Genomic DNA, 13,286 nt, shown 5'->3' with positions numbered 1-13,286 from the left:
GTTGGTGGGTTTGAACCACCAACTTTGTGGTTAGCACCAGTGCTTATCCTACAGGAGCACAAAACCTTATTTTTCTCTCTCAGAATAGCTGCTGAGTTAGAACCACTGACCTTGTGGTTAGCAGCCCAAACATTTAATTCACTATGCCACCAGATAAAAACCAAACCAAACCAAGCCAAAATAAAAACCCTGAAACTAATTCACTTTAAGATTTAAATGGAGTCTTGGTGTGGTGCTGTAGGATGAACACTGGCTTACCGCAAAGTCAGTGGTTCAAGCCCATCAGTTGCTCCTCAGAACCACTATACAATGACAGGAAGATTTAATTGGTTTAACACTGCTTTTAAACTCTCATTTCATGGTGGTTTTGACTTTAATAGGGAGACAGGAAAATTCTCATTAGCTAAATAACAGAGGGTGAGTCTTGGAGGGATTTTACATAATAATTCAATGAAGGAACAGAAGGCATTTCAGGTCTGAGAACTCGTCTGTTGTTGTTAAGTGCTGTTGAGTCCATTCCGACCTATAACAACCTTGTACAGGGTTTCTGAGGAGCAGCTGGTGAGCTTGAACTGCCGACTTTGCAGTTCACAGGTCTTTGCAGTCTGGCGCATTACACACAGCGCCATACCAGGACTCCTGTGGTATCCCCAAATCACAAAATTCAAAAGTCACCTATCAAGTTTATATATGGAGAGCTTCTCTGGAGCTGGACAGTCACCTTCAGCTTGCATTTGGTACTTAGGTATGCATATAGATTTGTTGTTGTTAAGTGCCATCTAGTTGGTTCCCACTCATAGCAACCCTGTATAGTGTTTCTGAGGAGTGACTGGTGAGTTTGCACTGCTGAGCCTGTGGTTCACTGCTGAGCTGACCTTGTAGTCCAGCGCATTGTCCTGCAGCACCACACCAGGACTCTAATATAGCCTTAGCCTTAATGTAAAGTGTTGTTGTTAAGTGCCATTGAGTCAGCTCTGATTCATAGTGATCCTCTATAGGGTTTCTGAGGAGCAGCTGGTGGGTTTGAACCACCAACCTCATGGTTAGTAGCCAAGTGCTTACCCTACAGTGTTGCACCAGGACTCCTAATATAGTATTGCGATTGCTCATTTCTAAATTCTAAAAGTTTAGAGTACCTCGTCATTAACTGTACTCTTTTCTTTAGCTGCTTTTGTGAAGCACGAAGATTGCTTGCAAATGAACTTAATCAAGGAAAAGTGTTTTTTTTAGATTCTTGAGTTTCTAATTAATTGAAGTCTCAAATATTTGTCCTTGTGTCTTTTAACTTCTGTGTTACAGATTAGAGCTTTCATGTCTTGGTGACCATTTGATAGACTTACTTGAAAAGAAGAAAGGATAATAGGGAAGATAAAATCAAGGGTAAAGTAAAATTTTATCTATAAATTCCTGTACAAAGAATCTGGAGTTCTGCTGTGGCACTGTAGGATAAGAACTGGGTTGCTAATGCAAGATTGATGGTTCAAACCCATCAGCTGCTCCCAAGGAATCCTTTCCAGGGTTGCTGTAAGTTGGAATTGACTCAAAGACACGTAACAAAAAGAATATGAGAAGACTAGCTTTGTGAAAACACTTTAAAAAAAAATATTACAAAACCATTTTTAAAGCTTTTTATTTAAAGGTTTACAGAGCAGTTCATCAGTTTTACATTCAACAAATCATATATTTCGTTTCATTGTAATGCATGCAATCTCCTCAGTGTAACATCACTTATCCCACTTCCTCCCTGGGATTCTAGTTTCCATTCCTCCTTCATTCCCAATCCTTCTGAATTTTGTCCCTAGGTAAATGCTGTTTTGATCTCAAATGGCTGACCATTCTAATTTACATACCTCACTAGTGTTGTTGTGCCCCCTTCATACCTTTCTGCCATTAGATTGAAATTGAGCCGGGGGGTGAGTTCAATTCCAGATCTGAGGGGTCACCAAGGACCATAGTCTCAGGTTCCTCCAGTCTCTTTCTGACCAGTCAGACTGGTCTTTCTTTATAATTTTGAGTTTTGTTCCACATATCCCTCTACTTTATCTGGGACCTTTAAATGTAATCCCTTTCTTCAAGAGTAGTTGGCAATGGCAGCTGGACATCCACTAGTTCTTGTCTCAGGATCCTGGAGACAATGTGAGTGCTGCATTAGTCCAATGGACTAGTTGTTTCCAAGCATCAATTTTTATCATTCTTCTTTCCTCCAGACAGAAACCAAGAACTGTACTTTAGATGGCCACCCATGAACTTTTAAGATCCCAGTGGTGACTTATCAAAGTAGGATGTAGACTATTGTCTTTGTAGACTATGTTATGCCAATTTACCATGGCGCCACCTGAGACTATGATCCTTGAGCCCCCAGGCCCATCAACTCATTCCCTCAAGGTGTTTGGTAATGTGTAAGAAGTATACATAATTTACAAAAACATTCTTAAAGATCACATAAGATTCCTTTTGAGCTTTCTGTATGCATTCATTGTTGTTGTTGTTATATGTTTTCAAGTCGGTTCCGACCCATATCGACCCTGTACAGGGTTTCTGAGGCTGTAAATCTTTATGGGAGCAGAAAGCCTCATCTTTCTCCCGTGGACCAGCTGGTACTTTTGAACTGCTGACTTTGCGGTTCACAGCCCAATTCGTAAGCACTATGCTACCAGAGCTCCTTTATGCATTCATACTGCTATAGTATTTATAAAAACGTAGTGCATATCTATATTTTGGAGTCCTTGTATGGCACTGTAGGACAGGAACTGGACTTCTAGCTATATGTTTGGTGGTTCAAACCCACCAGTCACTCCATGGAAACCCTATACAAGGTTGCTATGAGTCGGAACCAACTTGGTGGCACTTAACAGCAACATACCTATATTTTTAGGAATAAATCTATTTATAAAGTGCATCTAAGTACCATTTTTTATAGTAGCTATCATACATAGTATTGGAGTCCTGGTATGGCACTGTGGGTTAATTCACTGGATTACAAAGTCAGTAAAAACCACAAAGTTAGTGGTTCAAGCTCACCAGCTACTCCTCAGAAACTCTATACAGGGTCGCTATGGGTTGGAACTGACTCAATGGCACTTAACAGCAGCAGCAACAACAACAACAACAAAAATCATAGTATTAAATAATATTAGACATAGAGTGTTGATTTTAAAAAGAAAAGATATAATGATCTAGCATAAGCAGAAATGATTGTATACTTTTCCCACTCACTGTGCATTCATTTATTTCCGCTTACCATGATGAATATATCTAAAGTAGGATAAACCAACTACAAGAAATGACAGCCCAATTGGTACCATCTTAACCCAGGAGAGCTGTGATGAGTGACTGTCCTCACTACTGATTCGAGTCCTCAGGGGCTTGATGATTCGCTGTCTCTGGGTCAGGATGGCTCTCCGGGCTCCATCCCATTTCCCGGGGCCCTGCAGACGGTACTGGTATGGAGTGCATGGGCCGAAGAAAACCTCCATGGCCAGCTTTGGGTCAGAGAGAAAGAGGAATAGCAGGTTGGGCTTCACCCCCACCAGTGTAGCAATCTCATCCATGTACTCAATGTGATCCACCTGGATTGTATGACGCGGGGTCTTCACATACCTACAATGACAAGGAAGTGTTGGGGGACTCAGAAAATTACATGAAGGCTTACAACTTCTATCACTGCAGAAAACAACAAACAGGTGCCATTGAGCTGATTCTAACTCATGGTAATTTTACGTGTGCAGAGTAGAATGGCTCCACAGGACTTCTAGAAGCAGGTCACCAGGCTGTCTTCTGAGGCTCCACTGGATGCATTTGGATTACCAACCTTCCAGTTAGTAGTAGAGTGCTTAACCATTTGTGCCTCCCAGAGACTCCCTTTGTTCACTTCAGAGATGAGGAAATCATTTTTAAAAGATGAGGTGACATGCCCAACACCCAGTTGTTTAATGACAAAGTTGTTATTGCTGTTGTTAAGTACTGTCGTGTCCATTTTGACCCATGGTGGTGGTGGTTATGTGCCATGGAGTCTGAACCGAGTACAGAGTTTCCGAGGCTGTAAATCTTTACGGGAGCAGAAAGCCTCATCTTTCTCCCGCAGAACAGCTGGTAGGTTCAAACTGCTGACCTTAAGGTTCGCAGCCCGATTCGTAACCAATATGCTACCAGAGCTCCCATAGCGACCCTGTATAAGGTTTCCAAGGAGGACTGGTGAGCTTGAACCACTGACCTTGAGGTTCAAACAGACTTTGAAGTCTAGTACATTAGCCCACATCGCCACACCAGGACCCTAAAAAAACTAAACCCACATTCATTGAGTTGATTCCAACTCATAGTGAGTCTATGAGGAAAACTGCCCTGTAGGGTTTCAGAGACTGTCAGTCTTTATGGGAACAGATAGCCTCATCTTTCTCACTTGGATCAGTTGGTGAGTTTGTACTGCTGATCTTGTGGTTAGCAGCTCAACATTTAATCACAGGGTTCCATAAAGTGGAACCTAAGTTTCCATACTTGAGGTCCACTCATACTTTCCTGTATGTTCTATATAGGTATGATGAAACCCTTAATTTCTAGCTCCCTGTATGTCAGCAGTCAGCCAGGGAATGGATAACTGGATAGTCACTATTAAGCTGGTGCCGGATCTTAGTGACTGCGGGGTGTAGGGAGACAGTGTATAGGGGAAACAGGCTTTGCTGGGAATGGCTACTCTTTGAAACACTTTCCCTTGACCCAGATTTTCAGTTCTGAGCATAGCATGATGCACATCCAGGGACTGCGTAATCCCGGAGGTGGCATACACATTGCAGATATTGTGGATGTGATTGTTATTATGACATTTTCCAGCATTTGGAAGTCAAGTGTCTTGAGGAAGGAGTGTACATTTTTTCATTTATAGAAATGTGATTTATGGAACAGTAGCAACCTTTGCACACATGCTGCACGACCTGGGACAAGGCTAGCGGATCTTTCTTGATGATGATGCACAAATTATCATTTTAGAGGCATGTGGAAGTGGACATCTCTTCTGCAAGAATTGAACATTTGGTCCACACTCTTGAGTTTTTCTCCATAACATAGAGTCTGTATCCCTCAAGTCTTGGTAAAGAAAGCTGGTTAGAGTTATTGTTACGTAAGTAGAAACAACACAAAGTGTTACTGTTTTACATCTCTCTCCATTTTCTGTTTATACAATCCTATTGGAAATGCTTAGCAATATGCATAGGTACAACATACATTTCGAATGAATGAATTAGAAACATTACATATCATCTCCTCAATTATTGAAGGGTACATCCCTTGAATTTTTCAATCAATGATATTCTCGGGGTGTTACTTTTTCAAAACTGATTATAAAATGTTTTATAATGAATTTCATTTGCATATATGGACACACATACAATAAAGTCTTCATAGAATCCTGAAACAATATGGCAAAATAATTTGTTAAGATATTAATTTGTGTGTATTTGTCTATAACCCTATCCCCTACTATTCTAGGGAGTCCTGGTGTGGCGCTGTGAGTTAATGCACCAGACTACAAAGTCATTTGAATTGCAAGGTCAGCAGTTCAAACTCACCAGCTGTTCCTCGGAAACCCTATACAGGGTCGCTATAGGTAGGAACCTACTCAATGGCCCTTAGCAACAACAGCCATTCTACTGGGAGTGTGGTGGCTCTATAGGGTAAACACTGGACTGCAAACCATAAGGTCAGCGGTTCAAGCCACCAGCCACTCTGCAGGAGAAAGATACAACCTTCTGCTCTCACTAAGATTTATAACCTTGGAAACCCTATATAAGGTCTCTCTGAGTCGGCACTGCCTCGATAGCACTTAACAGAGATAACAACCATTTTTGTGTTGTCTTATACCAGGGAAATTGTTATATGACCAAAGAAATGCAAGATGTCTCTCCTCCTTATTTTTGCTTCCTTAAATTCTGAGATCAAGGGAGAGAATCTGATAAATATATTTGGAAGTAACAAGAGAGGAAAGGGAAAGACTTTACACAATTCTATAGAAGTCTGATCTAAAAGAGTCTTTAAAGCCCTGGAAAAACTTCAGAGAGAATAGTTGTGTGGTGTCCCTGTGAAGCCCATATCTGCTGGAGTCCCAGCCTCAGCAATGATGCAGAACCCTACACGAGGCAAGGATGCCAAAAGCCTCTAGATTCTAAGAGAGTAAACCATTGTGGTCAGTAAGAAACATGTTGGGATTGAAACCAGATTATTCCTTCATTTTGGGTAGTCATATAAGCTTGCTGAATTCTAGGGAAATCCTGGGAAGAAACCCCAAGAACAACTTAGATTGAATTCCTTATGAGTTTAATAGGTTGAGGGCTGAAATTCAGATTTAATATTTCATTATTTTATGATGAAATGATTTTAAGCTTTATAAAGAAATGCTTACTTCCTGCATGGCTGACTTAGGGGGTTGAAATGTTCATACTTGCTTTTGTTTTGCATAATCACGTATAAAAATTGTCTATGCCCACGATAGTTGAGTTGACCCCAACTCATGGTTACTCTCTGAGACTTAGGGTTGCCGAGATTGTAATTTTTACAGAAGCAGACTGCCACATCTTTCTACCAAGAAGTGGATTCGAACTGCTGACCTTTCAGTTAGCATATAAGTGCTTTAACCACTGTACCATCGGGGATCTTTTAGGAAATGTCTATAATTCCTTGTAAATAAGGAGAGAAAATTAAATCACATAATTGAATGAGATGAAGTATGGTGTTAGAATCCTATGTTAGGAATTCCGTGATCCCTATGTTGTTGTTAAGTGATGGTATATTGCAAAAACAATTAAATAAATAATTAGCACATTTTTCATTATATCAGAATGCAGAAAAGTTTACAAATATATTATAGCTGTTGCTAAGTGTCATTGAGTCCATTCGGACTCATAGTGACTCTGTATTGGGTTCCTGAGGAGTGTCTGGTGGGTTTGAATTGCTGACCTTGCAGTTAGCAGTCAAGCACTTTTCCCTATAAGAGTCTCCAACTAGTTGTTACAATTGTATATAAAAATACCCACCGTTTTTCCATAGTCCTTTTTCTCAGGGCAATATCTGCCATCATGTTCTTCACTGAGGGCAATTTATTCAGTCCTAGAAGAGAAAATTCAGAGTCTGGCAGGGTTCCAAGGAATAGGAGGGACACATTTGTTTTGAAAGGAAAGAACAAGTGTCAAAAAGAAACTGGGAATTTAATTTAGCTTTTCTCCATTGTTTACTCACATACCTTTGAACACTCGAGTAGCCCAGCGAGACTGGAGTTCTGCAATTGGTAGGACAATACCCAGTGGCTGGATAAGACCGATGACAGCCAATGTTGGCTTTTCCAGGTCTGGGGGGAACATAAGTTTATACAGAGACACTTCATTGTTACTAACTTTTATCAGACCATGAAGGAAGGGAAAAGAAAAACTATATCCGGTAGCAAAGATGACAACATCAATCTTTTCTTCTATGGTGCCGTCATCAAAAATGGCATCTGTCTCTGTGAACTCCTTCACATTGGGCTTCATGTGGACTCTTCCAGAAATTATGTGATTGGGCAGGTCATCACTGACAGTTGGATGCTGACTTAAAACTCTGTACACAAACATCAAAGAGCCCAAGTAAGTGAATATACAAAAAGAAAGTTTTAGTTTAATTTTTTTTTTTGGTACTTGATCTCCAAGTACCAAATTCAGCTCTCAACAGAAACCATTTTCTCCCTCAATGTATCTACTCTTGTCTTTGCTTGAGTTATGATATTTTTACACTGCAAAGTATATTTTACGCCACACTTGAGTCTCCTTAAGGTCTCTTTGAATTTTCAGTCAGCTCTACTTCTCTTTCTTCCTCTATTGCCTTAGCCATGTGTTTGGATTTTTTAACAGATCTCACTCTCTCTGGATGGTGAATTCATTTATATGGGATGGTATTTTTCTTGGACAGCTCACTAGAGCTAAGATCTGGTTATTGGAATATCCCTTGTGTTGGCTGTTCTACAGGTAGTAAAACATGAAGAATTCTATCTCTGTGGACACAAATTAGAGAAACATGCGAACAATTCTTCCTTTAATGTTGTTGTTGTTGTTGTTAAGTGCTGTCGAGTTGGGTCTGACCCATAGCGACTCTATATAGGGTTTCTGAGGAGTGGCTGGTAAGCTTGAACTCTTGACCTTTTAGCCAACACAAGATTTACAGGAATTCAGAAAGAGGTCTTTGATTTTGGAGAACTTGATTATTATATGTCTTGGTGATTGTCTTTTAGGGTCTATCCATCCTGGGGTTCGTTGAGTTTCTTGAATGCTTATCATTTCACTTTTCATGATGTTAGGGAAATGTTCTTCCAGAAGCTCTTCAACTATCTCCTCTGTGGACTTGTGTGATTGTTCCTGTTCTGGAATGCCAATAATTCTTATGTTATTCCTCTTCATGTTATCCAACATGAATCTTAGGCCTTCTTCAGATTTTTTTTTTATCCTTTTTTGTATTTGTTCTTCTATCTTAGTAGTGTTGAGAGATTTATCTTCCAACTCACTAGTTCTGGCTTCTATCTCTTCAATTCTACTCCTTTGCCCTTTCAGTGTATTGTCCATTTCTGATATTCTATAATTAATTGTTTGGACCTCTTTCTATAGGTTTTGAAATGTTTCCAATGCTATATTTATCTTATGATTGTTCCTGTAACACTTTCCTGACTTCTTCATTATTTTTCTCAACTCCATTGTACAGTGTTTTGATACATTTTATAATCATTTTTCTGAATTCCTTCTCAGGCATTTCCAAAGCCTGCCCATCTTCCAGTATAGAGTATAGGTCTACTTCCAGCTCATTTGCCTCAGTCACTTTATCTTGTTTCTGGACATGTGCAGATATGGTCATCGTCTTCTGTTTTGTGGACATATTCAGGGGTTGTTTGTGGCCTTAATACTTATATGGTTGTTTATTTTGCTATTTTTTATGCTTTCTGATTGCCTCCAGGTAGATGTGATCAGGAAATGGGCTTCCCTTTTCACTCTTCTTCCTGAGCAATTTCAAGATGCCACTGCTGGTCGTTTTGGCTTAATTTAGGATTTAATTTTCAGCTTATTTCTTTTTTTCTGCTTGTCCCACTCCACAATCCCCATTCAGGCCTTTTTTCTAGTTGTAAACAGTTCAGGGCCGGCTATGGTCATTTGGTTTTAATTGGAAACTGTCTCTTTAAATTTCGAGGAGCTCTGTGCGCATGCGTGGTAGAACCCTCCGAGGGTGTGGCTGGGGTGCGCACTAGCTCAGGCACCCCTATGGTCACCAGAATGGAGGTGCACAGACAGCAAGGGACCAATGAACAGCTACCAAAAGAAAATAATGTCCACACCTTTATCGCTGCGGTTCTGCCAGGCATCTGTGGCCGCTCCGATCCTTCTCCCACTTGGTCTCACCCAAAAAGGCGGCTCCTGGAGCAGCTGAACATCCCGAACTAGAAAGCAGTGGATTTTTTGCTTCTACCACAGATTCTTCCAGCTGTAAGCCTTCCAACCTTCTAAATATTCCTTTATATCTGGGACTATCCTCTGAGCCTGCTTGGTCAGGTATTCCGTGTTGTTGCTGATGGAACGCCTTTTTATACTTCTACCCGATCTGCCATCTTGTTTGTTCTCTAACAGCTGGTAGTTTTGAACTGTGACCTTGAGGTTAGCAGCCCGACTATGCTACCATAGTAGAACTACCTCATAGGATTTCTAAGGAATCCTGGTGTGGCACTGTGGGTTAATGCGCCAGACTGCAAAGCTGTTTGAACTGTATTGCCAGTGTTTCAAGCTCACCAGCTGCTCCTAGAAAACCCTGTACAGGGTTGCTATGGGATGGAATTGAGTCAACGGCACTTCACAACAACAACAATCATGTATGGAAGCAGACTGTCCCATCTTTCTCTAGTGAAATGGCTTGTGGGTTTGAATCACCCACGTTGAAGTTGGTAGCCAAGCCACCAGGTTAGTAATTCAATACCCAGGTTCCTTGTATACTAGCATAAATGTTTTCTGTGAATAAATATATGAATATATGTTTATTATAAACTTATAAATATATTAGTAAGTGCATGAGATTAAAAGACCACCGTAAATGTGAATTCTTTGAAGTTGAAGGCAAATTATGTTTTACACGTGAACATTGTTGTTGTTGTTAAGTGCTGTTGAGTCGGTTCTGACCCATAGCGACCCTGAACAGGGTTTCCGAGGCTGTAAATCTTTACGAGAGCAGAAAGCCTCATATTTTTCCTGCAGAGCAGCTGGTAGTTTCGAACTGCTTACCTTGAGGTTTGTAGCCCGATTCGTAACCACTACGCTACCAGAGCAGACAAATTATTACCTGTGCTGAGGCTTCAGGCCGTAGTGTGCATGATTGAATCTTGAATTCAGTATTTTCTCTAGATGTTTATTTGTTAGTTCTGTCGATATTTTCTGGAGAAAACTATTGAACCGAGTGAAGAAGGAACTATCCATAGGATACCCATTTTCCCAAACACGATGTAAAACCCAGGCTCCTCGTCTAGTACTAAGGAACACCTGAGGAAGAGAAAAAGAAAAAGAGCAAAAGAGAGAAAGAAGCCTGTAAGTGAAATGATTTTTATTTTTATTTTACCCTTTTCTAGTTTTAGGACCTTGTAGAATAAGCGCTCGACAGCTAACCCCAAGGATGGTGATTCAAACCAACCAGGCACTCTTCAGAAACCCTATACAGGGTCGCTTTGAGTTGGAATCAACTCAATAGTACTTAGCAACAACAGCCAAGTTTTAGAAATGTTGGTTACTGAAAAATAGGAAGTAAAAAGTAACGTCCAGGGGGTCACAATTCAGAGCTCTGCTGGAGCTCACTACTGACTTCCAGAGACAGGCTGCATCTATGATGTCAAATTTCTGGATGAAAAATTTATTCATTAAAGCAGATGCTTCTGAATTACTGTTTAAATTAAAAAGTATTCCTGAATATGGCCATAGCTGTATTTTGTGTGATTTATATAAATAAATAAAATATAATAACTTAAAATTAGAAGTAAATGACAATATTAATGGCTATAGAATTTCACTCCATAGTTTGCATCCAAATTTTAAAAATACAGTAAAAAATTTAATCAATCAAAGGCTTCAGAAGAAGTGTACTGATTTTAATAGAATGTCACTATATGCCCTTTTCAAATCTTTCTGTACTATATTTGTGGAGTCCTGGTGTGGCACTGTAGGATAAGCATTGGACTGTTAACCTCAAGGCTGGCACTTCAAACCCACCAACTGCTTCTCAGAAGCCCTGTACAGGGTAGCTATGAGTTGGCATCATCCTGAAGGCACTAACAACAACAATATATTTGTAAGCTTTTCTGCATTCTGGTGTAATGAAAAAAATGTCTGAATTATTTGTTTGATTGTTGCTTTTGTAATATGGTGGGCATCATTTATAATCTTAATTCCTACTAGCCAGAGACAACAGAAGAGATGACATCAGTGACTATGAGTATATGTTTAAAAAAAAAAAATTAAAAATGAAGTAAGCCTTTAGTAAGTGACTTAGTAGTAATTTGCCTTAAAAACTGAGAAAATATAAGTGATAAATAAAGATCAGTAAATAAATATAGGCAAAAGCAGTTGGGATATCTCAAGATCCTAATAGGTTGAGTTTTTTGTTTTGTTTTTTTAATTTATTAAGACAATTGAATATGGGGAGTGTATAGCTTTGTAGAATAAGCACTGGACTGCAAACCACAAGGTTGGCAGTTGGAGTCTACCAGCAGCTCGGTGAGAGAAAGATGAGGTTTTCTGTTCCCATAAAGATTGACAGCCTAGGAAACCCTATGAGGACTGCTATGAATCAGAACTGACTCGACAGCACTTAACAACAACAATATTTAATACAGTCAATAGTCCTGAATTTAAAAGTTAGCTCATTTTCTTCTAAACTTAACTATTATTTTTTCAATGGAAAAAATAATAATGCTGAATAATCAATTATAAAAGATGTGTTTTTGGATAACTTGCTTTTGTGTTAAATGAAATATGCCTAAAGTGGAGTGCTTTCATTCTATCTTTCCCTATCACTATAGATGCATTATAAAACTTCCAACTAAATAGGACCATATATTTATTATCTTCACCCATTCTCCTCTTTTCTGTTCTTGAATTTTACTACTGAAATCTACTGATCTTACTGGATTCCCTATTTTTTACTTTTACTACATTTGCAGTCTCTGTCAGAATCCAAGTAGTGCCATGACAGTGAAAAAAGAGTCAGATTCATTATCTAACATTCGGTTTACTTCAATCTTTCACTTACTTAGCTCACTTAATTATAATTAGTGAAAGAAAAACTGGTTACCAAAAAGTTAACTCAGATTCATATGTGTCAGAGTAGAGCTGTGCTTCATGTTTTTTTTTTTTTTTTTTCCCTATCTACTTCTTTGGTATTGTAAATGTATTTTAATAATATTTTGGTTTTAAAGTAAAAATTTACACAGAAAATTAAGCACCCATTTAACTATTTTTATACAAACTGTTCAGTGACACTGGCTATACTTTTTGTAATGTGTCAGCATCCTCATTATTTCCATTCTGGTTGTTCTGTCTCCATTAGTTTAGCTTCCCTGTCCCTCCTTACCCTCTCATCTTTGCTTTTGAGTAAATGTTGACTGTTTGGTCTCATATAGTTAGTTATTAAGGAAGCATAGTACTCATGGGTGATATTATTTATTATATAGCCGAATCTATTATTTGGCTGACAGGTGACATCTGGGAGTGGCTGCAGTTTCAAGTTCAGAAGATATTTTATGGCGATAGGTTTTTGAAGGAGGGTTCCTATAGTTTCAATTGGTCTGGTAAGTCTGACCTTTTCTTTCTTTCTTTTTAAATGATTTTGAATTTTAGTCTACATTTATCTCCTAATTCTATCCAAGACCTTCTACCTTGTCCCTGGTCAGAATGGTTGTTAGTGGTAGCTGGACACCATCTAGTTCTTCTGGACAGAGGCTAGATGAGGCTGAGGTTGGTGTAAGCTCTTAGTCCTATGGACTAGTTTCTTGAGTCTTTGGTTTTCTTCATTCTCTCTTGCTCCAGACAAGAGTTGTAGCTAGATGGCTGCTTGCAAGCTTTTAAGACCCCAGATGCTTCTCACCAAACTAGGATGCAGAACATTACATTTTATTATTATTTGACTTTTTATTGTGAATAAGGTGAAGGTTTGCAGAGCAGATCAGTTTTTCATTCAACAATTCATACACATTTTGCTTCAATTTACTGCTTGCTAGAGCTCTGGTAGCGTAGTGGTTACGAATTGGGCTG

General features: G+C 39.2%; 1 protein-coding gene across 1 annotated transcript in view; it reads right to left on the bottom strand.

The window, feature by feature from the left end:
- Positions 1-3,227: 3,227 nt before the first annotated feature.
- LOC102826862 (dimethylaniline monooxygenase [N-oxide-forming] 5-like) overlaps positions 3,228-13,286 on the bottom strand; it is a 19,411-nt gene continuing 9,352 nt past the window's right edge. Inside the window, exons 5-8 of the mRNA XM_006875989.1 lie at positions 10,330-10,526; positions 7,229-7,581; positions 7,023-7,095; positions 3,228-3,600 (exon numbers count right to left, since the gene is read on the bottom strand). Coding sequence (XP_006876051.1) covers positions 3,228-3,600; positions 7,023-7,095; positions 7,229-7,581; positions 10,330-10,526 — 996 coding nt within the window. The remainder of the gene's footprint in view (positions 3,601-7,022; positions 7,096-7,228; positions 7,582-10,329; positions 10,527-13,286) is intronic.

Source organism: Chrysochloris asiatica, unplaced genomic scaffold (genome assembly GCF_000296735.1).
Source record: "Chrysochloris asiatica unplaced genomic scaffold, ChrAsi1.0 scaffold00349, whole genome shotgun sequence".
NCBI classification, from domain to species: Eukaryota; Metazoa; Chordata; class Mammalia; order Afrosoricida; family Chrysochloridae; genus Chrysochloris; species Chrysochloris asiatica.
The sequence above is the reverse complement of the archived record's forward strand: the minus strand, read 5'-3'. Positions and strand labels throughout refer to the sequence as shown.